This window comes from Balaenoptera ricei, chromosome 15 (assembly GCF_028023285.1).
Source record: "Balaenoptera ricei isolate mBalRic1 chromosome 15, mBalRic1.hap2, whole genome shotgun sequence".
Classification (NCBI taxonomy): domain Eukaryota; kingdom Metazoa; phylum Chordata; class Mammalia; order Artiodactyla; family Balaenopteridae; genus Balaenoptera; species Balaenoptera ricei.
The window spans coordinates 53385700-53412890 of record NC_082653.1 but is presented as its reverse complement, the minus strand read 5'-3'; the positions used below and the strand labels follow the sequence as shown (position 1 = coordinate 53412890).

Here is a 27191-nt window from a genome sequence, read left to right as displayed (position 1 = left end):
ACAGGGGACCCTAGGCTGCTCTGTCCACCACTCAGGGTTGACGAGGGGTCTGCCCATCGCTCAGTCTCCACCGAAGTGTATCACTCTCAGAGTATCATCTTCTGAAAGCGGTTATCTGTCCGGACAGGACTGGAAATTTGATGGGAAAACGATCTTACAAGACACCGAGACAAGAGGGGAAAAACCTCTGATGATGCTGTCCCCTCGAGAGCAGTGCCTGGGGGGGCAGGTGGATGAGTTAAGATTGATGACCCCCGCAGCCTGTGGACACTTGGGTGATTTCCAAGAATTCTGTGAGACTTTTTCAAGACTGGAGGAAGTGGTGTGGGGAGAGCCAGGTTCACTGCAGAGTGGCATTTGAGTTTCAGGGACAGGGCCTCAAGGGCAAGGTGTAGCCAGGGTCACTGGGGCTGCTGACCAAGTGCTGTCCGAGGAGCAGGGAACAGAACAGTGATGCAGTGATGAAAAGGCAGACTCAGCCACAGCTAAGGAGGCTCGGTCGGGAGGGTGTATGGGTTTGTTTCCTAACGGACACAGCGGGTTAGCCCAGGATGCCTTTCATGAGACCAAGAGCTGGAGGAGGGTCTCAGACCCTCCTGGCGACAAAGAGAGGTGCTCTACTCGGGTCTGCACTGTAGAGGCCACCGCCCGCCCACCGGAAGGTTCCACAGAACCTGAGCATCACCCAGGCTCCTCTCCTGGTCCTCATCACGCTCCCGCCTTCTGACCCCAGCAGTGCCGGGTGGCGCGGCAGCCAGGAGGGGAGCTGCGACCACATGGTCTGATGGGACTGAAGTTCTCTCCGTCATCTTTGGAACCTGAGGCCTCAGGCCCAGGAAACTGCAAGGAGAGGCAGGCAGGTCGGGCTCCTCAGAGGCACAGAGGCTCCGGCCAGTGAGGCTCTACCTGCCCCAGCTCACCCTCAGCGGGGTCTAACCTCGGACTTACTGGATTACTTTCCAGCGGTGGGACTGCTGGGATGACGTTTATTTTCTAACCTATGAAGCCGCCGCTAGCCTGTGGCCCCAGAAGGTGACAATTCACACTCCCATCAGGGACGTAAGGGAATCCCTCGCTTCCTGCCGGCAGCAGGTTAAACACATCTGAGGCTAAGGCTCACGGAAATTAGATGATTGGCAGGATCTTGTTTATTTTTAATTTTTAAAAGTTTGCACTATTTTTCTCACTATAAGCTCTATGTGCATATTACAGAAAAATGTAGGAAATACAGACAAGCAAAACCAGACAAACTTGTAGATGTTAATCATCCACCCACCCGAACTACTGAACACATTTGCTACGAAGTACATATCCTCCTAAGCTTTTATCTTGTATGTGTTTTTAAATAAAAGGGGGATTGTGGTACATACTGCTTTCTAGTCTGCTTTTTCCACTTAATATCTCGTAAAAAAACTCTCCTTGTCAACATATATACCTCTAGGACAGGTTTTTTTTTCCCCCGGCAGAATAACATTATACTTTTGCATGCACATACCCCGATGTATGTAACCAATTCCTTTCTGTTAAGATACTTAAGTAGCTTCTCAATTTTCTGAATATTATAAGTAGCACTGCATGGAACATCTTTGTAACTAAAGATTCTCAGCAAAGCCCTTTTGGGGATCTCTAGGAACACAATGAGGTGCAAAGAGCCCGGTGGTAGTCAGGGAGCAGGGCCCGGGGCCCCGACAGGCGAGGTCACTCTGGGCCACCACGGCGCCTTCACAGCAAGCCTTTCAGCTTTGGCACCCGTGGCTCTGCTCACATACCCCCCGCCACTCCCCACCCCTCAAGCCACAGCTGGGGACACTGCTCAACTTACTCGATGGGGAACCAGTCGCCGCACAGGTGCTTCACGGTGTCTATGTCATCGTGGCAGAGGAGACGCAGGCTGACCTCGCTGAGGGAGCTGGATGGCACCACCTCTGTCATTCACACCTGCAGGGAGGGAGGTGTCAGGAGGGCGGCCGCACCCACGCTGCCGCCTCCTCCTCCTCATATAACCTGTGAGGCAAGCAAGGCGGGAAAGCTCGCACCGTCCCCCTGATGGAGTGTTCCTCCCCTTACAACACTCCCTGCACTAGGCATCACAGGCACACCCCCACCTCCGCCGTCCCTGCAGGGCAGGAAACCAAGGATCGGGAAGGCCTGGGAGGATGGGGACCCAGGGTCCCCTCGCTGCTCACATGGGATACTCCTGAGCCCCACAGAGGGCAGCCCACCTCTGGTCTGTGTTCTCTCTTCTCTTGGCCCCTCTGAGCTGCCCGCTGAGCGCCCACACCAGCCCTACTTCTACCCAGAGGTTCTCACGTCTCCCTGACACCTGCTGTTTTTCCACTGGTGAGGCACACGGCCCTGCCAGCCCTGACTCCTCCCAGCCTGGGCCAGTGGCTGCCAACAAACGACCCAGGGCTCAGCAGCCCCAGAGACCTGCTGGATTTAGAGTGGCACTTGCTGGGTGGGCCATTTCTCCTCCCCTATGTGCGCACAGAAGGACTTCAAGACATGCCAAAAGTTCAAGACAGGGGCCACGAGTTGCAACGATTAAATCAGGAAGCTACATTCAGCCCAGGCAGGAAGGCCACGGGTGGACTCTGACAAAGCACCTGCACCCCCCAGGGCTCAGCGATCGCCAAGGAAAAGCCTAACCTCACACCCTTGAGATCCTGCAGTGCCACATCCCCCAGGGATGGAGACCAGCCTCCCAGTGCCTCCTGTGAAATACACAAAGCCCTCAAGCTTCCCACCTACAATGCTGGGCCTGAAGCCAATCAAGCCTCCAGGCCTAACTTCACGACTGCAGGTAACACTTGGCACCCGGGCACCATGACATCTGACACACACGGAACGGGTAGAATTCTACAAGACAACTGGCCTGGTCTCTTCAAAAAGTCAATGTCATTTAGGGACCTCCCTGTTGGCGCACTGGTTAAGAAATCTGCCTGACAATACAGGGTACACAGGTTCGATCCCTGGTCCAGGAAGATCCCACATGTCGCGGAGCAACTAAGCCTGTGCGCCACAACTACCGAGCCTGCACTCTAGGGCCCGTGCTCTAGAGCCCACGCACCACAACTAATGAGCCTGCGAGCCACAACTACTGAAACCCATGTGCCTAGAGCCCGTGCTCCGCAACAAGAGAAGCCACCGCAGTGAGAAGCCCGCGCACCGCAACGAATAGTAGCCCCCCGCTCGCTGCAACTAGAGAAAGCCCGCACCCAGCAACGAAGACCCAACGCAGCCAAAAAATAAATAAATAAATAAATTTATCAATTAAAAAAGTCAATGTCATTAAAAAAAAAATAGACTAAAAAAGACAAGGAGACCTACAACCAAATGTGATGTGTAAACTCTTCCTGGGAAAAATAAAAAGTCAAACAACATTTTGGAGAAACTTAAATATTGGCTGGACAGTAGATGATGAATTTATGATGAAATTATTATGAAACTATAATTAACTGACTTAGATGTGGAGGGTACAGTGCTTATGCAGAAAGTCTTAGGAGATGCATTGCTGAAATACTTTGTAGTGAGGTATCATGAGGTCTAAAACTAAACAGTTCAAAAATTTTTCAACTGCTTAGAATGCAAACGTGACAAAACGCTATTAGCGGTTGGACCTAAGTGGCAGGTTGATATAAAATAGGAACTTACTGTTCACACATTCAATTTTTCTACATATTTGAAATTTTTCATAATAAACATCGGGGTTGGGGCAGGGGGTAGCCTGAAGTTACCTAAACTGACTCTGGAAACCACAGTTCTGTGAATGGGCACTGTGAGAGTCCAGGCAATGCCCAAAGGTCAAAGGGAGCCCAAATGCAGTGCCCTCCTGCTGTCCTGACCCTGCTCCTGATTGGTTCCCATGAGACACAGGCGTTTCCATGAGGGTCCCCGGGCAGGCCGTGTCCTAACCTGCCACCTGCCAGGGGCCGAATCCACCCTGAGGCTTGACCACAGGGCCAGTGGGGCAGCTGCTCAGTCTCTGAGCCCTGGACATGATCCCAGTAGGCTCTGTCCAGCAAGAAGGGCTCCTTTGAGGGGTGGCCAAGGGTAGGCTGGGCAATGACAGGTCTGCCGCCGTCCCCCTTCCCCTTCATGGCACCAGCCAGTCTAACACGGAACAGCTGGGGCGGGGGCTTTAAAGGTCAGGTCCACGGGGCTGGAAACATGGTGACCTTGGTGACATTGAAGCAGACATGGGGTGGGCGGGGAGGCAGAGGAGGTACTGCAGGAGCTCCATGGCTCTGTGCCCACATCGGGTTCTGTCTTTCCAGCTCTCGCCAGACCCTGCAGGGTAAGGACCATGCCACCTTGACAGGTCCCTCTGCACAGCACGTCTTGAGAGCTGAGATGAGAGGGGACCTGCTTTCTCTTCCTCCTCCGTGTTTTCAGCCAGCACCTGCGCGCTGCACACACTGCCCGCGTGGGGTCTGCCAGGTGGGGCCCCTCCTGTGACCCCCTGGCAGCGTAAAGGGAAGCTCATCGGGACAAGAAGCTGGTGAGCTCTTGCCTGAGGCCTGGTGGATCCCAACAGGTGCCCTTCTTGAGAAGACTCGTCACTCAGAGGGGACCTCTGAGAGCCCACTCAGGCAGGGCAGAGACAGCCGCCCATGTCCTTGTTTTGAGATGACAGGACCAGGGACCAGGCCATCGCAGACATTAATGTGAGAGGCCACTGGAGAAAGGGCAGCCACAGCTGCTGGGCTGAGTTCTCGGCTCCAAACACAAAACAAAACCAAAACACCAACCAAACAACAAAAAAATCCTCCCAGACTTGGCAAATCTGACCTTCCCACATCGCCTGTGTTTTCCTTGTTGCTGGGACACACTTTCAGAAACCAAGATGCTGTCCGGCTCCATCTCTCGTGAACAGCTTGGCTGGTCCACTGCTCAGCAGCACTCCCCACCACCAATGGTGCCCAGGACGCTCTGGTGAATGTGACCTCAGGGACCTCAGGCCGGCCACCTCTTGGGAAATGGACTGTCAACCAAAAATGGCAACTCCTGAGTTTTATGAGTCATCTCTGTCCAGAATACATCCTGGCAGTCACAGCCAGGATGTGGCTTCACAGTCATCCCAGATTGTACAGTTCCAGGAGCAGAACGAGGCCCAACACATCACACCTGCCACAACAAAGCACTGCTTCCTGCGAGGTTTCTAAACAACCCACTGCACATGTGACCCTCTTTCCCCCACAAAGGGAGAGAGTCCACAAAAAACCTCTAAAAGCACCCACGGAGGTGCTGCTAATCTTGTTGGCATGAAAACAGCAGTGTGGTTGTGTAGGAAATGTCCATATTCCTGAAGAGATGCAAGCTGGACATACAGGGGTGAAATGCAGAATGTTCTGGAGCTGAATTTAGCTGTAGCGAAAGTGGCAAAATGTTCACAACCATTGAACTGGATGACGGGTACACCAGGTGGATGTGTGAAAATGTTCCTAATTAAAATTAGCCACCAACCTGCCAGACTTCTCCACAGGCTGAGTTTCCGGCATGGACGGCAGCTTCCCCAGGTGACTGATGGAGGTACCTCTGCCATCCTGCACGAGGCCACCTTGCAGTGGCCACCCCGCCTCTGCACACTCCTTGCTGAGAACAGCACAGCGCGCCCCCTGCTGGCCGCGGCTGCCCACCGGCCACACGGGGGAGCCCTGGAGGGTTGGGTGCCTGGTTCGGAGCTTTCTGGGGGCAGGAATACCGTCCGGGACCCAAGTTAAGCGACCCCCAAACTCCACCGCGGTTTTAAAGAGGAGGGTGTAGACACCTGAGGACAAGGGCGCCGCTTTAGAAGCCGTGCCTGAAGCTGCCCGAGGGGCTAAGTCTTAACCACGGGGCCAGTTGGCGCCCCTTCTCCTTCCCTTGCAGCCAAGAGAGGGGAAACGCAGGAAACCCCTGTCAAAACCTCGAGCCTTCGCGACGGTCGACAACCCTGCACCATCTGAGGCCGAGGCCTGGCCCTCAGTGCAGTCTTTCCAGAGAAGGCTCCTGAGACAGGCGTCCCCCTCTCCCTGTGGCAACTGCCTTTAGGGAAAATCCTGGGGGACAAACCCCAATACATCACCACCTGCCTAATCCGAGTGGCCAAACAGGATGCCCTATACACGTTCTACTCAACACTCCAGTGAGGGCACAACCCCTGCTCTAAATTGAGCAAAGGAGTGTAAGCTAGAGCCCACTGTGAGCTCACCAAAAAACAGCCCCAACGTGGAAGCAACCCAAATGTCCATCAATGGATGCCTGAACCAATACAATGTGTGCATCCATGCGGTGAATATTTAGCACTGACATGTGCTACGATGTGAATGAACACGGCAAACACGATGCTGAGTGAGACAGGCTGGACATAACGGGCCACATACTGCATCTTACGATTCCATTGCCATGAAGTGTCCAGAACAGGCAAATCCATAGGGACAGAAGGCAGATTAGTGGTTGCCTACGACTGGGAGTGGGGTTGGGAGGCTTGGAGGGTGATGGCTAAGGGTGTATGTTTCTTCCAGGAGTGGTGAAAATGTTCTGACACTGAACATGGTGATGGCTGCACAACTCTGTGAATACACTGAAAACACTGAATGGTACACTTTGGGTGAATTCATGGTAGGTGGACAGTACCTCAATAAAGCTGTTAAAAAGAAAACAAAAGCCAGCCCCAATCTTGAGAGTAAATGTTTCTTTGGTGAAATGGATAAAAACTATTCTTCCTGAAGGAAGTCACAGTAGATTCCAGAAAGAATCAGAAACTTTCCAGCCTGCAAGTCAAACTGCAGGGGCTCAAGCTGGTACCTGGAGAGGGGCTCTTGCAGTGGGGCTGGTCCACACGCCACCTCCCCCAGCCCCCGCCTCTGAGCCAGGCCCACTAGGGTGAGCGATGGGGGTGCTCTGGGGAAGATGAGGCTGAAGGTCAGGGAGGCTGGAGGGAGGCACAGACTCACAGAGATGAGGAAGAGCCGCCAGTCCACCAGGGCCGATCTGGTCGCTTACTCCAGATTTGGGCCAATTTTAATATTTCATATTCAAAGAAAAAAAAATCTGTCTTTGGCTTGGAGTGTGTAAGAAGTGACCAAATAAAGTTATCAAGGCTCAACCAAGTGCATCTGTGTTGTCTACAGGTTTTCACGGGGTAAGCTGCTTAGGTGATTTTGAGAAAGGAAAGATCAGGCTCAGATTTGCCCCTGTCTAGGAAGTCAACACAGAGCACAAATCACCGGATGAATTTCAAATCAACTTTCGGCTCCAATACCTGACCTGCGCCAGGAAACTCCACATCGTCCTCTTCCCTGGAAAACCGGCTCCAGGTGGTTTGTCTGGGGTTTGATGGGCTGAAGCCAGCCTGAGAAACAGGGTGACATGCCTGCCCACCCTCACCACCCCTGGCAGAGCTCCAGGTGTCTCAATGGCTCTGCCCCACTCTTCTCTCAACCAATAGCAAATGTGCTCTGAGCTCCCGCAGAAAGGAGCTGCAGGATGGGATACGTCAGCTCACTCTCACCAGTCTCTCCTCCGGAGCTGGCAGGACAAGTGCAGGCAACCAACAAAACCGGCTGCAGAGCCTGGATCTGGGTGGTCATGGGCAGACACAGGGCACCCGGAGCCACAGGAAGCAAGGCCTGTGACCTCTGGCACCTGCGGCAGGGGGCTGACTGCAAGGAGGCTGAGTGGGCACTTCCTGAGGGGACAGAAATGTTTTGTATCTTGATGGTGGTGGTTACACACACAAACACATATGTACACACACACATATATACACACATATTAAACTCATTGGGTACATTTTGTCATATGTCTATTAAACTTCAATAAAGTTGATTTTAAAACATTAAAAAAATTGAAGCTTGATAGCAAAGGGAGAGACTCATAATAAACGACCATCTCTTATGTCCCAGGATTTATACATTTTCCCCCTAGTACCCTTGGGATAATGCTCTTGACCAAAGGGGCAGGATTTGTTCCCTGTTCAACTTTCAAGAAGAACACTGGGCTCTAAGACACACAGCTATTTGTGGATTCTTGCATCCCTATTAAAAGTACTTCCGTGTTTTCAAAGGCCAGTTCTTCAGATGCCTTGATTTAAAAATAGAAACACATCACATTTAACTAAGGGAAAATGCAGCATGTCATAGTGTTAATCTGTCCCAGCCCAACCAACAGGAGAGGAGAAGGGGGCAGGAAGGCTTGGGGAATGGAGAATCTGGCGCCCGTGTGCCAGAGAGAAAGGAACGGTGCCAGGGAGGGCGAGGTCAAGGCGGCGGCGGTGCAGGTGGGAGGCTGGTGTGGCTGGTCCACCGCTACGGGAGAGGCCGGGGACTGACATCTGACACCTGTGGGGACCCCACCTGTCTGCCAGGAACTGATCTCCTATCACTATGGGCCACCCTAAGGGCTTAAGAGACAAGAATTCTGAATACTCACTAGAGAACAGAGGCTGGTGGGTGAAGCCAGAGCACAGCCCCCGAGTCAGCCCTCTGTCTTAAGGCCTGGGGTGCTGGTGGACGGGCACCGAAGCCACACAGGCCACCTTTCGGTACGTTTCTCTACAAAGACACAGACACGCCGATACTATGAAAGCAGGGACATGCTGTACGGGAGAAGGCATAGTTCAGGCCTGCAGGGAGAGTTCTCCCCAGGTTTCCTGGGTTTTCATCCTGTCCTTGGCCTTTAGGGGTCAGTGAGTGGAACAATTCCAAGAGGGACAGAAACCGGATTCTCCAAGACAATGAAGGGCCCACCAGCTCACCTCTCAGTCCATCCTTTCTCCTTCCCCAAACCTTGTCCTTGTGGGCTGTCTGCAAGCCTCATCTTCCTTCTGAGCTGAAATGACCTCTCAGGTCCCTGTACTGAAGTCCACGTGGTGGCTGGGGGGTGGTGGTGCCTGATCACCTAGGCATCCCCTCCCCGATCACACTTCCCGAGCGCCTCCGAGTGCTCAGCCAGAGGGACGGAGTGAAAGCCAACATCCCAGGGGCATCTTCCATCCCCCTCCCACTGCCAAGTGCTGGGGATTCAGAACCTGGGGGCTTGGAATGGGATTGTTCCAGTTTTTGGAGGGGTTTCCTGGCACCAGCAAGATCCCCACGGTGCACTCCACTCCCAACCAGTGAAGAAAGCCATACACAACCCTGTTTCCTGGAAACCACTCCCCTCTACAGACTGTGTCCTGATGCCCCAGGTCCACAGGGCCTCTCCCTCCTTCAAAGGCACTGCTTCTCAGTCCCAAACAAGCCATACTTAACTTTTAAAAACTGCTCCCATCATCTTAATGGCTTGAGAAGTGCTCTGGACTCCACCTTGACCTCAGCAGACTGCCAGTGGTCAGGCCAGCCATGACCACATTGCCCCTAGAACCTTCCCTTCTTTCTTTTCTTTTACTCCTGTTGGTTCAAAATGGTCCTTTCTCCTTGCTGAGGCTAGGCCACCCTCCACTTGTGCTCTGGACTCTGTGCTCCCCACGTGCTCCCAGATCCTGCAGGGATGCTGGAGTCACCATGCCCAGGGTCAATCCCAGCTCTGCTGTCCACTGGGACATCTCTGTCCTGCTGCATGCTTCAGCTCTCCTATCCGTCGCTGGGAAGATAAATGAGGTGGCCACTAAGGGGCACCCCAGTCCCTGGCCCAGCTCCACATCTCCTCCCTCCCTGGCCCAAGCACCACCTTCTCCAACCTTTTCAATCTTCTCTTTTGCACAAATACCCTCCAGTGCACACCGCGCACTCTCTCCTGGACAAGCCTCCCGCCACCTTCTCTCCCTTCAATGGAACTGCCTGCACTGCCACATTTGCTGCCACCTTCTTGCTTTACTCCTGCCCCAGCTCCCCTTTGGCCTGGCCTCTGCTCCAGCACATGGTGACAACGCACTAACAGTCTCCCCCACTGCAGCCCAGCAGCCTCCCTCAGGAGTCACCTCCCTAAACTCACTACAGCTCACATCTCCGTCAATCCCCTTCCTGAGCCCTCAGTTCCCTGCACCCTGTGACAAAGCACCGCCCTGGTCTGTCCCCAGCACTCCAGGTTTCTTCTCAAGCGAAGCACAAGGAAGATTAGCACACACTCGTCCATAGCACAAGAATGAAAGACCGCTGGGCCCTCGGGAGTGTGAAATTCTGCAGGCGCCAGGCCTACCGGCTTGAAAAATCCAACAGCCATGGACTCCAAGCTCTTGCTTTCAGGATGGATGACGCAGAAAAGGAGATATAAGCCAGTGATGGACACAGGGCACTGCCCTGCGCATCAGTAAAATGGGCTGAAGGGCTCAGAACGGCAAGTGAGGGAAACTGAGCGCTCGGCACAGCTGGTCTGTTCAAATGAGCAGCCGCCCGTGGTGGGACAAGCCGTCTCTAAAGCGGCCTGGGCTCCTTCCAAAGTCTCAGAGTAGGAGGAACATGAATAATTTACAGGCGACAAGAAACAAACACCCAGCACTCCAGTTCCAAAGAGCCTCCCTCGTACAACCCACCTCATCGTGCCCAGAGGGGAGCCCACGTATTCCTCACACACAATTTAAGACACATCCCTTCTGGCTTCCCTGGTGGCACAGTGGTTAAGAATCCGCCTGCCAATGCTGGGGACACGGGTTCGAGCCCTGGTCCCGGAAGATCCCACATGCCGCGGAGCAGCTAAGCCCGTGCGCCACAACTACTGAGCCTGCGCTCTAGAGCCCAGGAGCCACAACTACCGAGCCCATGTGCCACGACTACTGACGCCTGCGCGCCTAGACAAGAGAAGCCACCGCAATGACAAGCTGGCGCTGCAACGAAGAGTAGCCCATGCTCACCACAACGAGAGAAAGCCCGCGCGCAGCAACGAACACCCAATGCAGCTAAAAATAAATAAATAAATTTATTTAAAAAAAAAAAAGACACATCCCTTCAAACATGAACTGATAACAGTGGAGGATTCCATTTGTGTGAAATTCTAAAACTGGCTAAAGGAACCGATGGCGACAGAAATGAGAATGTGGCTGGGGGGTCAGACGACGCTGAGAGGGGGCAAAAGGTGACCCACTGGGCTGGTGGTGACGTTCCACGTGTCCTTTGGGGTCACCAACTGTGTGCATCTGCACACTTCTCGATTTAAAAATAAGACAACAGGTGGTCCAGGAGCAGTCCCGGGGACAGCCCATTTTGGCTTTCTTTTGGGCCAAAGCTTCTATCACCTCCCTCCCATTCCACACTGAGAATCCATTCAGTCATTTGTTTACCAAAATTGTACTTAAAACCCAGGCCCTGCTCTAGGCACTGGGGTCACAGCAAAGAGCATCATTGGACATCTCTGATTATTGGGGGAGCTACTGAGCGGAGAAGGAAGGTGTGTGTTTTCCTGCACTATTACCTAAAAACTCTCAGAAACCCCTTCTTTTGCTTGAGGAGTTCTGAGGCAAACAGCACATCAATGAACAGGAAAAGTGCTGTCCACCAGGCTGGGCTGGGAGGGGTTAACACAACTGTGGGAAGGGATGCTCTCCTCCCTGGGCCACAGGAAAGGCGGGGAATCCATCCCCTTGCCTCAGTCAAGATGTTTTTCTTGGGCTTCCCTGGTGGCACAGTGGTTAAGAATCTGCCTGCCAATGCAGGGGACACGGGTTCGAGCCCTGGTCCGGGAAGACCCCACATGCCGCGGAGCAACTAAGCCCGCGCGCCACAACTACTGGGCCTGCGCTCTAGAGCCCGCGAGCCACAACTACTGAAGCCCGCGTGCCTAGAGCCTGTGCTCCTCAACAAGAGAAGCCACCGCAATGAGAAGCCTGCGCACCTCAATGAAGAGTAATCCTGGCTCGCCGCAACTAGAGAAAGCCCGCGTGCCGCAACGAAGGCGTAACACAGCCAAAAAAAAAAACGATCATGTTTTTCTTGAGTATTTGTTCCGCCTCCTCGAATCAAAGAGTTCTGGGAGGCAAAATATTGAGGCCTGAAACGTCCCATGTGCATGGGACACAAAGAAACAAGAGGATCATTGATTCACAACATTTCTCAGAGGGCCTGTGAAGCAGGAGGCAGCAGAGTCCAGGGCTAAGCAAAGCTTCGAGGCCACCAGATCTGGGTTCAAATTCACTGTCCAGCTCCGCCTGCCATGTGCGGGCTATGAGCCGCAGGGAGGGCTATAAAGTGGGGATGGAAGTCCTCATAGGAAGCGTGCAAAACGCCTGCCAGGCAGTGAGATGTAAGCCCTCTGCAAAAGGTGGCCACGACTGCCAGGTGCCAAGTTCTCTGCCAGGGGCCGGCAAACTTGGGGACCCACAGTTGGAACTCGGGCCATCACCAGATTCTTGAGGATGAGAAGGCAGAGATAAGGGCACTACGCAGCTCAGGGCACCCTGCGTTTCAGAGCTCTGCCCTTTAATTTTACACTATATCCCAAGATGAGACAGATCTTATTTTGTTTTAAATTTTATTTCACCATTTTGCTTTTCTACCTCATGTCCATGGTAAAATGACCAGATGCGGAGGGCATGTCCTCGGACCACTGTGCACGTATGCCACCTGCAATCCCCACCCCCACTCCTTCCAGAGGCAGAATCCTGTGGTTGTTCTAAGGACCAGCATCCCAGCAGTCGATGGGCGGCCAAAGGACTGCTCGTCTTTTGTGGCCCCACTTGGTCAGAATTGGGGAACTACAGCCCGGGTTTGGGGACAGACAAGGACAAAGAGGGAAAACAGAGACAAGAATGTGACCTGGGAGAAAAAGGGCCACTGAACTGGGGGCCAGAGATGTGGAGCCAAGAGCAAACCCTGAGGTCCCCTCTCCTGAAAGCTTCGGGCACGTCTCCTCTTCCTGGAACGGAAAGGAAGTGCAGGTGCGCCTCCGCCGCCCACCCGCACGTTCACACCCACGGACTCGGTCAGAGCGCGAAGCAGAGACAGCCGGGCCTGGGCTGGACGGGCCACCAGGACGGCTGGGCAAGAGGCGCCGCTGCCCCGTGGCTTTTCAATTGGGGATCTTGGTCAAGCTGGGACAGGGCTGCCCAGAATGCTGATTCCCAGTTCAGATCGAGGGAGTGGGTCAACCAGTTGGGTTTAAAAACAAAACAAACAACAAAAAAACCACCTGTAAATACTAGGTTGGGGCTGATGGTGGTAAGTGTATGTATTTAATGGTAGTAAAATGTACGTATTAAATACACATCCTTGGACTTCCCTGGCGGTCCAGGGGTTAAAACTCTGCACTTACACTGCAGGGGGCACAGGTTCGATCCCTGGTCACAGAAGTTCCACATGCCGCAGGATGCAGCCAAAAATTAAATATACGTCCTTGACTGACACCCAAGACTGGACCCTATTGAGGGCTCTAACCCAACTGAGAGCGAGTGAGTTCTTCCACAGAAAACTTGGGCAGCTGCAGGCGCCCTCAGCACTGTCTGGGGCAGTGGGTGAAATGGACCGCTGGCTGCTCAATTTGAAGGGGAAAAGCACAGCAAAGGGGGCATCGGGCTTCAGAAACCCTGCCTGCCCCTCACTGCTGCTCCTTCAGCGAACCAGCCCCACCACTGGCCTTTCGGCACTTTTCCCATCTCACTCTGCTGGGTTTTTTTTATGTTTGATTTTAATCTCTACTTCTCTGGATTTGCATTTAAGGTCCTTCAGAAGCCAACAGATATTAAATGTGAAAGTGGGTCAAATTCGGTATAAATTAACACTTGATCATGAGGTTAACTTTTATAATAAAAATTATTTTTAAAAGTAATTCAATCTCCTGTCAGCATTTGCCTCTGGAATTAAGGCAGACGTTGGTGTTCTACATCACTCGCTTCTGTATCATTTGAGCTTTTTTTTTTAAAACAATGAGCTTGGGTTGTTTTTATTATCAGAAAAAAACAAGACTTGCAGGTGGTATGTGAAAATTATGAACACATCTTTTATATTAAAATAATCTGGGTTTTTTTTGCTATTTATTTATTTATTTATGGCTGTGTTGGGTCTTCGTTTCTGTGCGAGGGCTTCCTCTAGTTGCGGCAAGCGAGGGCCACTCCTCATCGCGGTGCGCGGGCCTCTCACTATTGCAGCCTCTCTTGTTGCGGAGCACAGGCTCCAGACACGCAGGCTCTGTAATTGTGGCTCACGGGTCCAGTTGCTCCGCGGCATGTGGGATCTTCCCAGACCAGGGCTCGAACCCGTGTCCCCTGAATTGGCAGGCAGATTCTCAACCACTGCGCCACCAGGGAAGCCCTAAAATAATCTGTTTTAATTAGTAACAACTTGGGAATTTTACAGTGTCTCTTCAAAGTATAAGTAGAATGGTTACCCATTTTGCCCCCAAATAGACCCTCTTAGTGCCAACGTTTAAGCCACATACCCTTGGAACAGCATGGCATTTATGCACTGATGGCAGAAATAAACATTCTAAACACAGACCCACATTTGTAATGAAGCAAAGAGGAGGTAGTTGTGGATAAGGATGCCAAATAGACTTGTGAAAATATTTTAAAGAGTTCCTGTGCAACTGTTAAAAAGAAAATTTAGTGGCCATATAAAAATCAATTTTTAAAACTCTTCATAGGTTTCAGGACAGCCATTTAAAAAAAAAAGGTTTAAAAAGAATATTCCCCTTTTGTTAAATGCTGTTTAAAACTATGTTTTACTATGAACACATGTTCATGGTAAAATAGGAATCCATACACAATGTGAAGCAAAAACTTGAAATCCCCTCCTCACCCCAGTCCCAATAAAATGACGGTTAATAGTTTCTTGCGTTTCCTACAAGAAAATAAACTTTTTAAATAGGAGAGGGCTTGCCTGGTAAGAGGCCCAAGGGGTCTTCTGAGGTGGTGGTTGCCCTGGTACGCTCATGCCATGACCGCTGGTCAAGCAGTGTACTTTTCTGTGTGTATATTTCAACAAAAAAGTTAAAAATGGGAGGCCAGAGGAGAAGCAATACTGTAATTTGACAGTAAGAGTAGAAAGAGCAGCAAATATCTGACCAGCAAGACCTTCTGAATAGTTTACAACTAGGGTCAGGAGTCAACTTCTAAAAATAAAAAAAATTTTTAAAAAGTAGCAAACAGCTACTGAATGCTACAGAAACCATGGAAATATTGTTGTATTAACATTTTCCAGATAAAAATCATTTTCAGTAGATAAGGGACAATTACTCAAAGACTATTTTATAAAATGAAATTGCTTTCTTCTCAGTTATTTTTAAGATGGGCTCAAATTTCACTATTTTGCTGCCAAATACTTTGCTGCCCTATTTCAGGAATGCAGGAAACAAAAAAGAGGAACACAATTTGCTTTTTAATAACAAGAATAGAACTGGGAAGAATTTCTTTTTTTAATGTGGTCTGTTAAAGATGACAAAATACTTTTCTTTGGTCTTCCTGTGGAAGCAAAGGGAACAAACATTTGTTCTGTGTCCCTTTCCACAATCAGCTCCTCTTTGCTTCTTTACAACTGTGCATCTTATTAGAACGTTTAGAATGTTTACTTCTGGTACCAGTGAACAAATGCCGTGCTATTCCAAGGGTATGGGGCTTAAACGTTGGCACTAAGAGTCTATGAATTGGAAGAGACATTTTAAAGTCTCTACGTTGTCACGCTCACAGGTGGTTCTCGCCATCAATATTCAGAGTGTTGGACCCCTCCCTGCCATGTAGGCCCTGCCTGAGCAGGAAGTGGGCCTCAGGTGAGGAGATGGGGAGTCTGAGATGCCCACAGGACGAGACTAGGGACTGGCCCTCATGCATGGTTACTCCCCCTCCACCTGACCATCCAGGCTCGGTGTTGTGGGCACCTCGGGGTGACTGTCATGTGTCTGCCAGCCTCTGCAGTGGGGCACTCGATGGAGCACTGGTTCCACTGTTGACGTAGACCCCAAACTACTTCCTGCAGAAAGCCCTGGCTCCCTGCTCAGATCCCCTTCCCATCACTCCACAAGCACTGAGCAAACACCTTCAGGTTCAGAGTGGAACGTCAACCCTACTATGTATGTGCTCACTGGGTTTTCAAACACATAGGCCTCTCTTTAATCAGCAGTGTAAGATATCTGGGCTTCAGATAACCCTGACCTGGCCTGTCAGCCAGCCTCTATCAGAGGTCACCCTAAAAAGAATGATATTTAGGGAAGGCGGCCTGATCCTGGAGTTATCAAAGACACTTAGAAATAGTCATTGAATGAAATTCAACATTTGGACTTAGCCAGAATGAGACCCAGGAGTTCCAGCATCATTTCGCAAATCAGCATTTTACTTGAAAGCACTGCACATGGACAGAAGCAGGACCAGCTTCGACACAGAGTCTATATCCCAATCTAGCTTTCTGCAAACGAAGAACTGAGGTGGAAAAGCCATGAGGACTTTGTGGATCCCTTCCAGAAAGAGATGTCAGGGGAGGAGGTGTTGGCGGTTAAGATGTAGAGATGCAGGAACCACCATTTAAGAGAGGACATGGCCTGACAAGCAGCCAGCCTTCTACTCAGGTAGGAGAGCTGTCACCAACAAGGAGCGACCTCTGGGCCATTTTAGCAGAGCAAAGATATGCACTGCCCAGCACTCAGAGCTCTGAGGATTCTTCTCTACACTGTGTTCCCTGTGGCTGCTGCCAGGTAAGGATGCTGTGTCCACCTGGTCTAAACACACCTCGGGCTGCCAGAAGACAAACTGCTGCTAACAGGTCCACTGAGGCTGGGATAGTCTGCGGGGCAGAGCACCTGGTGAGCAATGACAGCACCAACCTTCTTAGTTCTACTGGGTGTCTTTTATCTCTCCAATCTCCTAACATCCAGGAACTTTCTTCCATCCCAGGCAGAGGCCAAGTTGCCAAGCAACCTCAACAAGTTACACCTGAAGTCTGAGTGGGTGCGGTTAAAATAAACATGGTGATAAAGTCACTGTAAGTTACAACGGGAGAGGCTAAAGATAAGACACACACAGACCTTTTAAAAAAGTGTCTGTATTTTTTATTCTGGCTTGTGAACACCACACTATGCCTTGACTTTGTTACTTACAGGTTTTAACCATCTTTATAGAAACCCAGCATGTCTACAAGCTCAGTGAGATGGAACTCCAGCAAACTGTGGCCCAAAGGAGAAGGAGCTCATGCACACTGCTTTCTCAAAGGGCCAGTTTGCACTTTAATTGTGACGTACAAAATCCTGGAGCAGGGGAGATGAAGACCTATGTGCACAGCCATGACTGACTTTGTCCATTTGTTAAATGACTGACGTTTATATTTCAGCCACCCTTGAGTTTCTTCTGGTCTGGAATCCCTTCTTCTCTAACTGAGCTTAAATCAATTCAGGGATTCTTGTAAGAGAGTATTTGTTTTGCTCCAGCCCCTTTTAATTCAATGTTGTTCAAGACTCCCCTTCTCCCCACCTCACAATCCAGTACTACTGACCAAAGAACTTCTAAGGCTTATCTGTACATCACAAAGTACTACACGGAATGTGGTATTTCTATAGATGACCTGGAGTCACAGTGACTTTCCCGGTTCAGTCAGTTAAGCATTAACTAGAAGTTTTCTGCCTTCCATGCCCGGGTAAAATATCTGCAACCAGCAATGTTCTCTCCAGTTCTGACTCTCTGATTAACAACCACTCCAGGTACCACAGGGAACTACCCTGTGGGGCTGTTATCCTTTTCCTTCAGGACAAATGAGTAAGAAAATGGCATGGCTCAAGGATTTGGCAGAATGAAAACAGACCAATGAAGCAGGCAGTGTCCATGTTTATTGCAGAGTAACTCCTTTCCTCATCTCCAGGCCCTGGGCTCCGTCACCCGCTGGGCACACAGATCTTTGCTGTTAGCGGTCTAAGGAAAGCGCTCAGCCTCCCTGAAAATCTTCCCGGGGCACAGACCACAGAAGCTATAGATTCCCTCTATTCCTTGGGAAGTGCCCGATAGGGCAGAGGAGGGCAGAGGTGGTGTAGGGGTCTGCATGGCCAGTCTGTAAACTACCAAAAACGTAAGGAATTCAGTTATCTTAACCAAAATGTACAGCTGAAGGAGTAAGATGTGGAGACGACCAAGAAAGAGTCCCAGGCTTTCAGGAGTTCACGGGAGGGCAAACAAGTCGGCAAACAACTACAATCCGTGCAACAAGTACTCAAGCAGAGGTAGGGCCGGGCGAGGCAGCGGCGAATCGCTGAACTGTGAAGAGGGCAGGCCCTGCACCTCCCGTGAGACCTAGGGTGTAGTAAGGGGGAGGCTGCCCTGCGGTTCCAAATTTCCCCACCAACTCGTCCTGGGGCCTCGCACGGAGGCGTCCCAGGCAAAAGGGTCGGAATCGTGCTTCTCGGCACCCCTGGAGTCTGGGGTCGCGGCCCCCTCCTCACCCCGGGAAGCGTGAGCTCTGAGGCCGTCCCGAAACACCGCGGAAAGATCTGGGCTCCGGCTGGCGTGGGCCGCGCCCCCGGCCTCCCTCGAATGGACGGGCAGTTCCGCGCCCCGCCAGGGCCGCCTCGGTTCCCCTGCACCCCGGCAGTCCCACCAGCTGCGCTCCCCTGCCTCCCACGATCCCCGCCCCGGGCCGGGTTCGGCGCCCCACTGCAGGCCCGAGCCCGGGATACCTCACCTCGGGAGAGAGCCGGCGGCAGCGGACGGCGTTGTGGGGCTCAGTGCATCCTCGGTTCTCAGGGAGCCAGGAAGTGGGGCCGCGCGCAGCCCGCAACGAGTTATGTAACCGGTAGGGGCCGCAGCCTGGACGGAGGCGGCTGCCCAAGGCACTTCCGCCTCCCGCTCCGGGCCGGCGGCGCAGGCCCGAAGTCCATTGGCCACCGGCGCCCACGTGGGGCGCCACCTCTCGACGCCGACGCCGCCATCTTAGGAGCTGGCAGGCCGGGCGCGAAGCCGAACACAGGAGAGGCTGGGATGCCGGCGGTGGGGCTGGGGGCGCGCCTCCAGGGGGCGCGTCTGCTAGCGGCTGGAGAGGCTCTGAGAGCCAGAGGAAGGTCCGAGATCCTTCCGGACCCGGCCGAACTTTGAACTGCCCGAGCCTGGCGGGTGTGGACGCCGGGGGCGCGGTCCGGTTGGTAGCCGGCCGGCTCGGGTTTTTCGGGCGGGCACAGCTGAGCGTCCCCGCGCAGACCCGGAGGCTCACAGCCCTCCAGTTCCCGGCCAACACTTCCCTCGTTTGGGTTTGGGGCTTGAGCTTTTCCATCCCCAGCGGCTGGAGGGTTGTCAAGCCAGGGAAGCGTGATCGGAGGACCGACAGCGGCTGGTGGGCAGCGCCACCCCGCCCAGCGCCGGACGTCGGCCGGCAGCCAGAGTCCAGCTTCCGCAGACAGACAGTTAAGGCTGTCGCCGTGTAAATGGGCGGGGGTCAGTTGCCCTCAAGTTGGAGGTTCTACATCACAAAACCTAACTTAAATTTTGTTGCTACGGGACTCGTGTAGAGCAAACTCTGATGTTAACTTTAAAGGAGAGATTTATTCTTTGCCTTCAAATAACTTACAGTGGTAACAGGGCCAAAGGATGGAATCGGAAGGCTAAAATGATCAACCCTAAAAGGATTTAGTTCACATCCAAATGAATAAACGTTATCACAGATTAAAACAGTCTAAAATCACACTATCAGGACTTCCCTGGTGGTCCAGTGGGTAAGACTCAGGGCTCCCAATGCAGGGGGCCTGGGTTTGATTTCTGGTCAGAAAACTAGATCCCCCATGCATGCGGCAACTAAGAAGTCCGCCAAAGAAGACCCGGCGCAGTCAAAACAAATAAATAATAAATAAATAAATATTTTTAAAATAATAAAATAAAATCACACTATCTCATAAATGTTGAATGCATATTCTTTAACATTTTGACAAAGAAAATATACCTAAAGAGATTAGAAGTTTTAAAGGCAATTGGTATAAATAGATCAAGAGTAGTGGAACAAGGGGATGTAAAACAACCAGGATATTCTATTGTCTACATAATATGATGTTAGTGACTGATGGAATCTTGGTTTGTGTAAAGCAACTTATATTTCCTTTCTGTAACAGTTTCTGTAAGTTCCTATTTTTTTAAAGGCTGAAAAATCACGGGCAAATGAAAACATAATATCATTTACAACTCGGTAGAGTTACAGTTTTAAGTACTGCAAACATGCTATTGTAAGCAAAGATGCTGTGGTAAACGTGTTTGGGTCCACTCAGAGCATTTCAAGCGCTCTATACAATTATATTTAGTGTGTGACTATTATAATCAAACTTGAAAAAAAAAGCTTTAATATAAATGAAGATAGAACAAGCAACAGTGAGGCGGGTATAAAATGCATACTTTGAAGTCCTACATACTTTGTAGAGATGGGCTGCAAATTTAGCTTCAGTCTTTCCAGAATCCACTTTGAAGAGAACTGGTTGGGAGATCCAGCGAGTCAGTGTGTCAGAGGTGGCTAATTGTCCCCTAGTATCCACTGTCTTCCTCCTCCTCCTCTCCCTTCTTTTTATTTATTTTTGATTGTGTCGCGTCTCAGTTGCGGCATGTGGGGTCTTTCATTGCAGGCACGCAGGCTCTTCGCTGTGGCAGGCGGGCTTCTCTCGAGTTATGGCACGAGGGTTTTTTTTTCTTCTCTCTCTCTCTCTCTAGTTGTGGCGAGTGGGCTCTGTAGTTTTCGGCACATGGGCTCTCTCGTTGAGGCCCACAAGCTCAGTAGTTGTGGCGCAGGCTTAGTTGCCCTGCGGCATGTGGGATCTTAGCTCCCCAATCAGGGATTGAACCTGCGTTCCCTGCATTGGAAGACAGATCCTTTACCACTGGACCACCAGGGAAGTCCCATCTTCCTTCTTTTTAAAAAGCAACTGCTTTCTCATATCCTCTTGTAGTACAATAGAACAGCACCCCCTATAGCAGGTAATAGCTGTCAAGCTGAGCTTATACTTCTTACCCTCCCTTGCAGCAATGTGAGGCTATATGCCAAAGTTTTTACTGATGGACAAGAGCGGAAGTGATGTGGACAACTTAAGTTCTTAAGCATGTCCTTAAGAGGAAATTGCTTAAATATTAATAATTGGTGAAGCTAGGTGAAAAGTACATAGGTGTTTACTGCATTGTTCTTTCAAATACTCAGAAGGTTTGAAAATTTTAAATTAAAAGGATGAAGTTTTAAAAAAAGAAAATTGCTTGTTTTCCTCATCCTTTCTCTCGCCTTCCATCATGTTCCCATCCATGGAACATGGGGGCAGTGGTAAGCCCCTTCAATCACACAGGAAAGGCAAAACCCTTCCCAGGTCCTTGTTACTCAAAGTGTGGTCTTGTGGTCCAGCAGCATGAGCATCACCTGGGAGCTTGTTTAAAATGCAGAACCTCAAGCCTCACAAGACTGAATCAGAATTTGCATGAAGCACTCTGTAAGTGTAGCAGAGTTGACAACATTCTGTTGTTTCCAGGGTTCTACATAGAGCACTAATAAGATGAACTGTCAAAACTGAGAAGGGCATCTATATCCATTCAAACTTTAAAAGCACTTTCTAAAAAAAATGAGAAAATAATGATAACTATTCCCCCAGGGTTTACTATGTGCTGGGCACTGTGTAAGCATCTTACGCAGGATCTCATTTATCCTCAGGACAATGGTTTCAGTCAGGTACCATATGTCACTACAAGGGATATTCCAGGTAGTTGTCCTCTTTAAAAAAATTCCACTCTATCCCATTGTGTGGGTGGTATTGACTCCACCCCAAAATGGTCCCTACTTTGGTCTAACCCGTTAAGTTCAACCCATTCTCCCTTGGCTCAGCGACTGGCTCAGATAACCCAGCAAGTGGGAATTGCTGACCACAGGAATCGGTTCAGGAAAGGTCTAATCAGCACTGAGCTCAATACTGATTGGTCCTCCAAGTCTTTGCCTTCCTGGTTTTTCTCTATTTTTGATGTGTTTTGAGATATTTCTTCCACTTGATCTAAGAGACCACTGGCTTTATGATGACCATCCTCTCCTTCAATTTACCTACTGAATGTTAATTAATTAATGAATTAATTAGGCCACACCACACCATGCGGCATGCGGGATCTTAGTTCCCCAACCAGGGTTCGAACCCGTGCCCCCTGCAGTGGAAGCGTGGATTCTTAACCACTGGACTGCCAGGGAAGTCCCTACTGAATGTAAATTTAAAAACAAAACAAAACATGCTTTTCAGTTCCAGAAAGTTTTGCTATAATCGAATCTCCTCCAGTCATCGTATTTGGGTAGAGCTGCCATCTGTCTCTTTCAGAAGTTCTATTTCCTCAAGAGCTGCCTATTCTGAGAGTTCTGCCAGCTCCTTCTCCCTCTGGCTGCCAAGTCTCTTCAAGTGTACTGTTATTCTTCTCTTGCCTACTCATGACTGTTTTTACCCTCTGGCCATGGGTCAAGCACAGAGATATCTGCAGGCACTACCAGTGGGGGGCGTCATCAGTCTCTACTTCTGCATTCGAGCCACGTTCCAAGCTGCCAAGAAGAGTGGTTCTCTGTGGAGCTCTTGAAGGGAAACCCTCAATTCCTGCCTCCTCAGCTGCAGAGCCCTTTCCCAGCTTTGGTGATAGGGAGGTAATCAGGCTCTGCTGGGTCAGGGAGAGCCGCAAGCTACCATCTCCATGGGCAGGCTCTGCCGTTCCAGAGCCCCGGGTGAACTACTCTAATTTTGGAATACATGCTCACTGTAACAAATAGGAATTAACTTTCTCTGCCGTTCCACAAACTTCCAAGGCCAAGATCTCTCCAGAAATTAAGGCAAGATTAAGCATAGTAATTTTCATCTCTCTCTCTCTGGTGCACAGAGGAATAAGGTCGGGTACCGCTGTCTTCTGCCAACCCTAGGTGATCCCAGCCACCCAGGGCCCTACTCACTGCTCTATCATAGATGGACTGCGGTTGGGGAGGCGGGGAGAGCAGGGGCTGGGGATAAGGTTTCCCTCCCAACACCCGGACATTCAGGTTGTAAGCAGTATTGCCACTAAAAACCTTGGACAGAAACCTGCAATATTTCAGATTATTTCCTTAGCGAAAATTCCTAGAATGTTATTTTTTTATATATATAATATATATTCTTCTTAAAAAATATTTATTTATTTATTTGGTTGCGCCAGGTCTTAGTTGAGGCAGGCGGGCTCCTTAGTTGTAGCTCCAGGGCTCCTTAGTTGCGGCTTGCCAGCTCCTTAGTTGTAGCACGTGGACTCCTTAGTTGCGGCAGGCAGGCTCCTTAGTTGTGGCTCCACGGCTCCTTAGTTGTGGCTTGCCAGCTCCTTAGTTGCAGCATGTGAACTCTTAGTTGCGGCATGCATGTGGGATCTAGTTCCCTGACCAGGGATCGAACCCAGGCCTGCACTGGGAGGGCAGAGTCTTATCCACTGTACCACGAGGGAAGTCCCAAATGTTGGTTATTTTTAATTGATTTCATTTTCAATTTGAAAACATTTCATTTTCATTTGAAAACAAATGCCACACTGCCTCCTGTCTCATACATCCTCACCAACATGGGATATTATCATTCCTTACCTCTCTGCACTCTAAGGGGAAAAAAAAAATCTCATTATTTTAATGTGTACTTCTTAGTAAGTTTTATCACTTTTTTCTATTTTTATTAACCATTTACATTTCATCTTTATATGATTTTTACAGATGTATGCAACATATTTTGGTTTTGGTTTAACTTGGGGGGATTTTATGACATAAACATTTTTTTAGAAGTACGCATGCCCTGGACTTCCCTGGTGGCGCAGTGGTTGGGACTCCGCCTGCCAACGCAGGGGACACGGGTTCAAGCCCTGGGCCGGGAAGATCCCACATGCCACGGAGCAACTGAGCCCATGTGCCACAACTACTGAGCCTGCGTGCCACAACTACTGAAGCCTGCGCACCTAGAGCCCGTGCTCCACAACAAGAGAAGCCACCACAATGAGAAGCCCGCATACCACAAAGAAGAGTAGCCCCTGCTCACAACTAGAGAAAGCCTGCACACAGCAATGAAGAACCAACGCAGCCAAAAAATAAATAATAAATAAATAAATTTTTTAAAAAAGAAAGAAGTATGCATGCCTATGGTAAAATTTTAAAAGCAGAACAAAAGGATATATGGTGAAAAGTAAGTTTCCTTCCCTCTGACTCTGAGTAACAGAGTTCTCCACTGTTACCAGCGTCTCTGCATGCTCTCAGAGACCTTATTTACATGGACAATATGATATTTTCATAAATAAAAAGCAAGTGTGAGTGAGATGAGGGCTGAGCTTGGGTACTGGATGCTTGTCCTCCCTTCTTCCTTCACTTAAGGTTAGCTGGGCACTATGCTGGGAGCTGTGGGTACCAGTAGTGACTGAGATGTGTTCTCTGCCTTTGAGAAGATATGTGATTACAAGACGGTTTGATGAGGGTTTCAACAGAAGCACTTACACAGAATAATGGAACTTTTTGAATGTAATCTGAGTGAACATGTAGTTTCTAAGTGTCTGCTATGTGCTACATACTGTGTTACAGTCCTTCCTCAATGTCCTCATTTACTCTTCCAATCACCCTGAAAAGTCAGTACTGTTGTCCCATTTTACAATGAAACACCCACCCAAGGCCTTTATAGCATGCAGAATGAAACTTCTCTCCCCAGGGGCACCATGAGGATGAAAGTCAAGAAACAAATTGGTTCTTCATTTAAAGACGTGATGTGTTCTCTTGGATCACAACCTTCCTGACACCCAGGAGGACAGCTGACTTACCAAAACCAGCCTTTCCAGGAAGACACCGAAAACATTTTTCCAGGATCCCAGAAACAGATCATGAACAAGCCACTTCATGGCAAGCCCTGTAGACAGTCAGCTTGTTGACTAGCATCTGCTTTGCCTGAGAGGACTCTGGACCTCCCTGGGAGCACTCCCAGGGGAGGAGAAAGGTTCCAGGAGACTGGCTGGAGGTGCAGTGGAGCAGTGGATTGTTCTGACTCATGGTTCTGATGGGTTCATTAATATTTACATGGATCATAAGAAATCTGTTGCATTTCTTTACACTAACAATGAAATATCAAAAAGGGAAGGTAAAAAAAAACCCAAAAAACAACAACCCCTTTTGAAATTGCATAAAAAAATAAAATACTTAGGAACAAAACTGACCAAGGAGGTGAAAGACTTATATGCTGAGAAGTATAAAACACTGATAAAGGAAATTGAAGATTATTCAAAGAAGTGGAAAGACATCCCATGCTCTTGGATTACAAGAATTAATATTGTTAAAATGGCCATGTTACCCAAAGCAATCTACAGATTTAATGCGATCCCTATCAAGTTACCCATGACATCTTTCACAGAACTAGAAAAAATAATCTTAAAATTTATAAGGAACCATAAAAGACCCAGAATTGCCAAAGCGATCCTGAGGGAAAAGAACAAAGCTGGAGGCATAACTCCCCCAGACCTCAGACAATACAAAGCTACAGTAATCAAAACAGCCTGGTATTGGCACAAAAACAGACATATGGATCAATGGAACAGAATAGAGAGCCCAGAAATGAACCCACACACCTACAGTCAATTAATCTTCAACAAAGGAGGCAAGAATATACAATGGAGAAAAGACAGTCTCTTAAGCAAGTGGTGTTAGGAAAGCTGGACAGTCGCATGTAAATCAATGAAGTTAGAACACTCCCTCACACCATACACGAATATAAACTCAAAATGGTGTAAAGACTTAAATATAAGACTTGACACCATAAAACTCCTAGAAGAGAACATAGGCAAAACATTCTCTGACATAAATCATAGCAATGTTTTCTTAGGTCAGTCTCCCAAGGCAGTAGAAATAAAAGCAAAAATGAACAAATGGGATCTAATCAAACTTACAAGCTTTTGCGAAGCAATGGAATCCACAAACAAAATGAGAAGACAATCTACGAACTGGGAGAAAATATTTGCATACGATGTGACTGACAAGGGCTTAATTTAAAAAATCTACAAACAGCTCATACAACTCAATAACAACAACAAAAAAAACCCAATCAAAAAATGGGCAGAAGACCTAAACAGACATTTCTCCAATGAAGACATACAGATGGCCAATAGGCACATGCAAAGATGCTCAACATCACTAATTACTAGAGAAATGCAAGGGAATTCCCTGGCAGTCCAGTAGTTAGGACTTGGCGCTTTCACTGCCGAGGCCCAGGTTCAATCCCTGGTCAGGGAACTAAGATCCCACAAGGGCAGCACGGCTGAAAAAAAGAAAGAGAGAGAGAGAGAGAAATGCAGATCAAAACTACAATGAGGTACCACCTCACACCAATCAGAATGGCCATCATTAAAAAATCTACAAATAACAAATGCTGGAGAGGGTGTGGAGAAAAGGGAACCCTCCTACACTGTTGGTGGGAAGGTAAATTGGTGCAGCCACTATGGAAAACAGTACAGAGGTTCCTTAAAAAACTAAAAATAGAGTTGCCATATGATCCAGCAATCCCACTACTGGGCATATATTACCCAAGGGGAAAGGGGTCGGGGAGGGATAAATTTGGAGTTTGGGATTAGCAGATATAAACTACTATATATAAAATAAACAACAATGTCCTATACTGTATACCAGAGGAAAATATATGCAATAGTCTGTAATAAACCATAATGGAAAAGAAAAAAAAATAAACAAAGTAGATCTACATGGGCAAATATAAAAAAAATCTCTCTAGATATACTTAAGTGTAAAGAAGCAAAGGCTATAACACATTTGTATTGTAAAATAAACAATGGGAAAAAATTTGCATGAATCAAAGCCAGTACAACTAAGAACCAAATATTTTGCTTCCAGGGGGAGGGATAAATTGGGAGATTGGGATTGACATATACACACTACTATATATAAAATACATAACTAATAAGAACCTACTGTATAGCACAGGGAAGTCTACTCAGTACTCTGTAATGACCTATATAGGAACAGAATCTAAAAAAGAGCAGATATACGTATAACTGATTCACTTTGCTGTACAGCAGAAACTAACACAACATTGTAAACCAACTATACCCCAATACAAATTAATTTCAAAAAAATAAAATAAGTTTTGCAAGGCAAAAAAATAATTTGCTTCCAAAAAAATTCCCTTTGGGTGTAAAATGATGCAAGTGTATAAGCTGGATCACCAAGAATGATACTGATTGCTGCAATTAAAACCAAGACAGAAGTGGCCACTTAGCCTGGACTAAGAGGGTCAGGCCAGTATATTGGGAAGGTCTGATTCTCCATTTTTATTGTCAGTGTACCCTGAGACTGGGCTTACCAGTCAGGCTCACAAAAGACTGAGGCTTAAACCAAATTCTGGTTTACTTGTTT

The 27191-nt window shown here is 49.1% G+C and overlaps 1 protein-coding gene across 7 annotated transcripts in view; it reads right to left on the bottom strand.

Annotated features, from left to right (window-relative positions):
• Positions 1 to 27191, bottom strand: part of NAA60 (N-alpha-acetyltransferase 60, NatF catalytic subunit) — a 51132-nt gene that overhangs the window by 17613 nt on the left and 6328 nt on the right. For 4 of the 7 annotated variants that reach the window (XM_059898404.1, XM_059898401.1, XM_059898406.1 and 1 more), the window contains exons 1-2: positions 18504 to 18669; positions 1823 to 1938 (exon numbers count right to left, since the gene is read on the bottom strand). In XM_059898404.1, the coding sequence (XP_059754387.1) occupies positions 1823 to 1932 (110 nt within the window). In that variant the 5' untranslated portion in view covers positions 1933 to 1938; positions 18504 to 18669. Of the gene's footprint in view, positions 1 to 1822; positions 2005 to 4791; positions 4985 to 18503; positions 18670 to 27191 lie in introns of those variants that run through there. The other 3 variants (XM_059898402.1, XM_059898400.1, XM_059898405.1) reach the window with 3 other exon arrangements.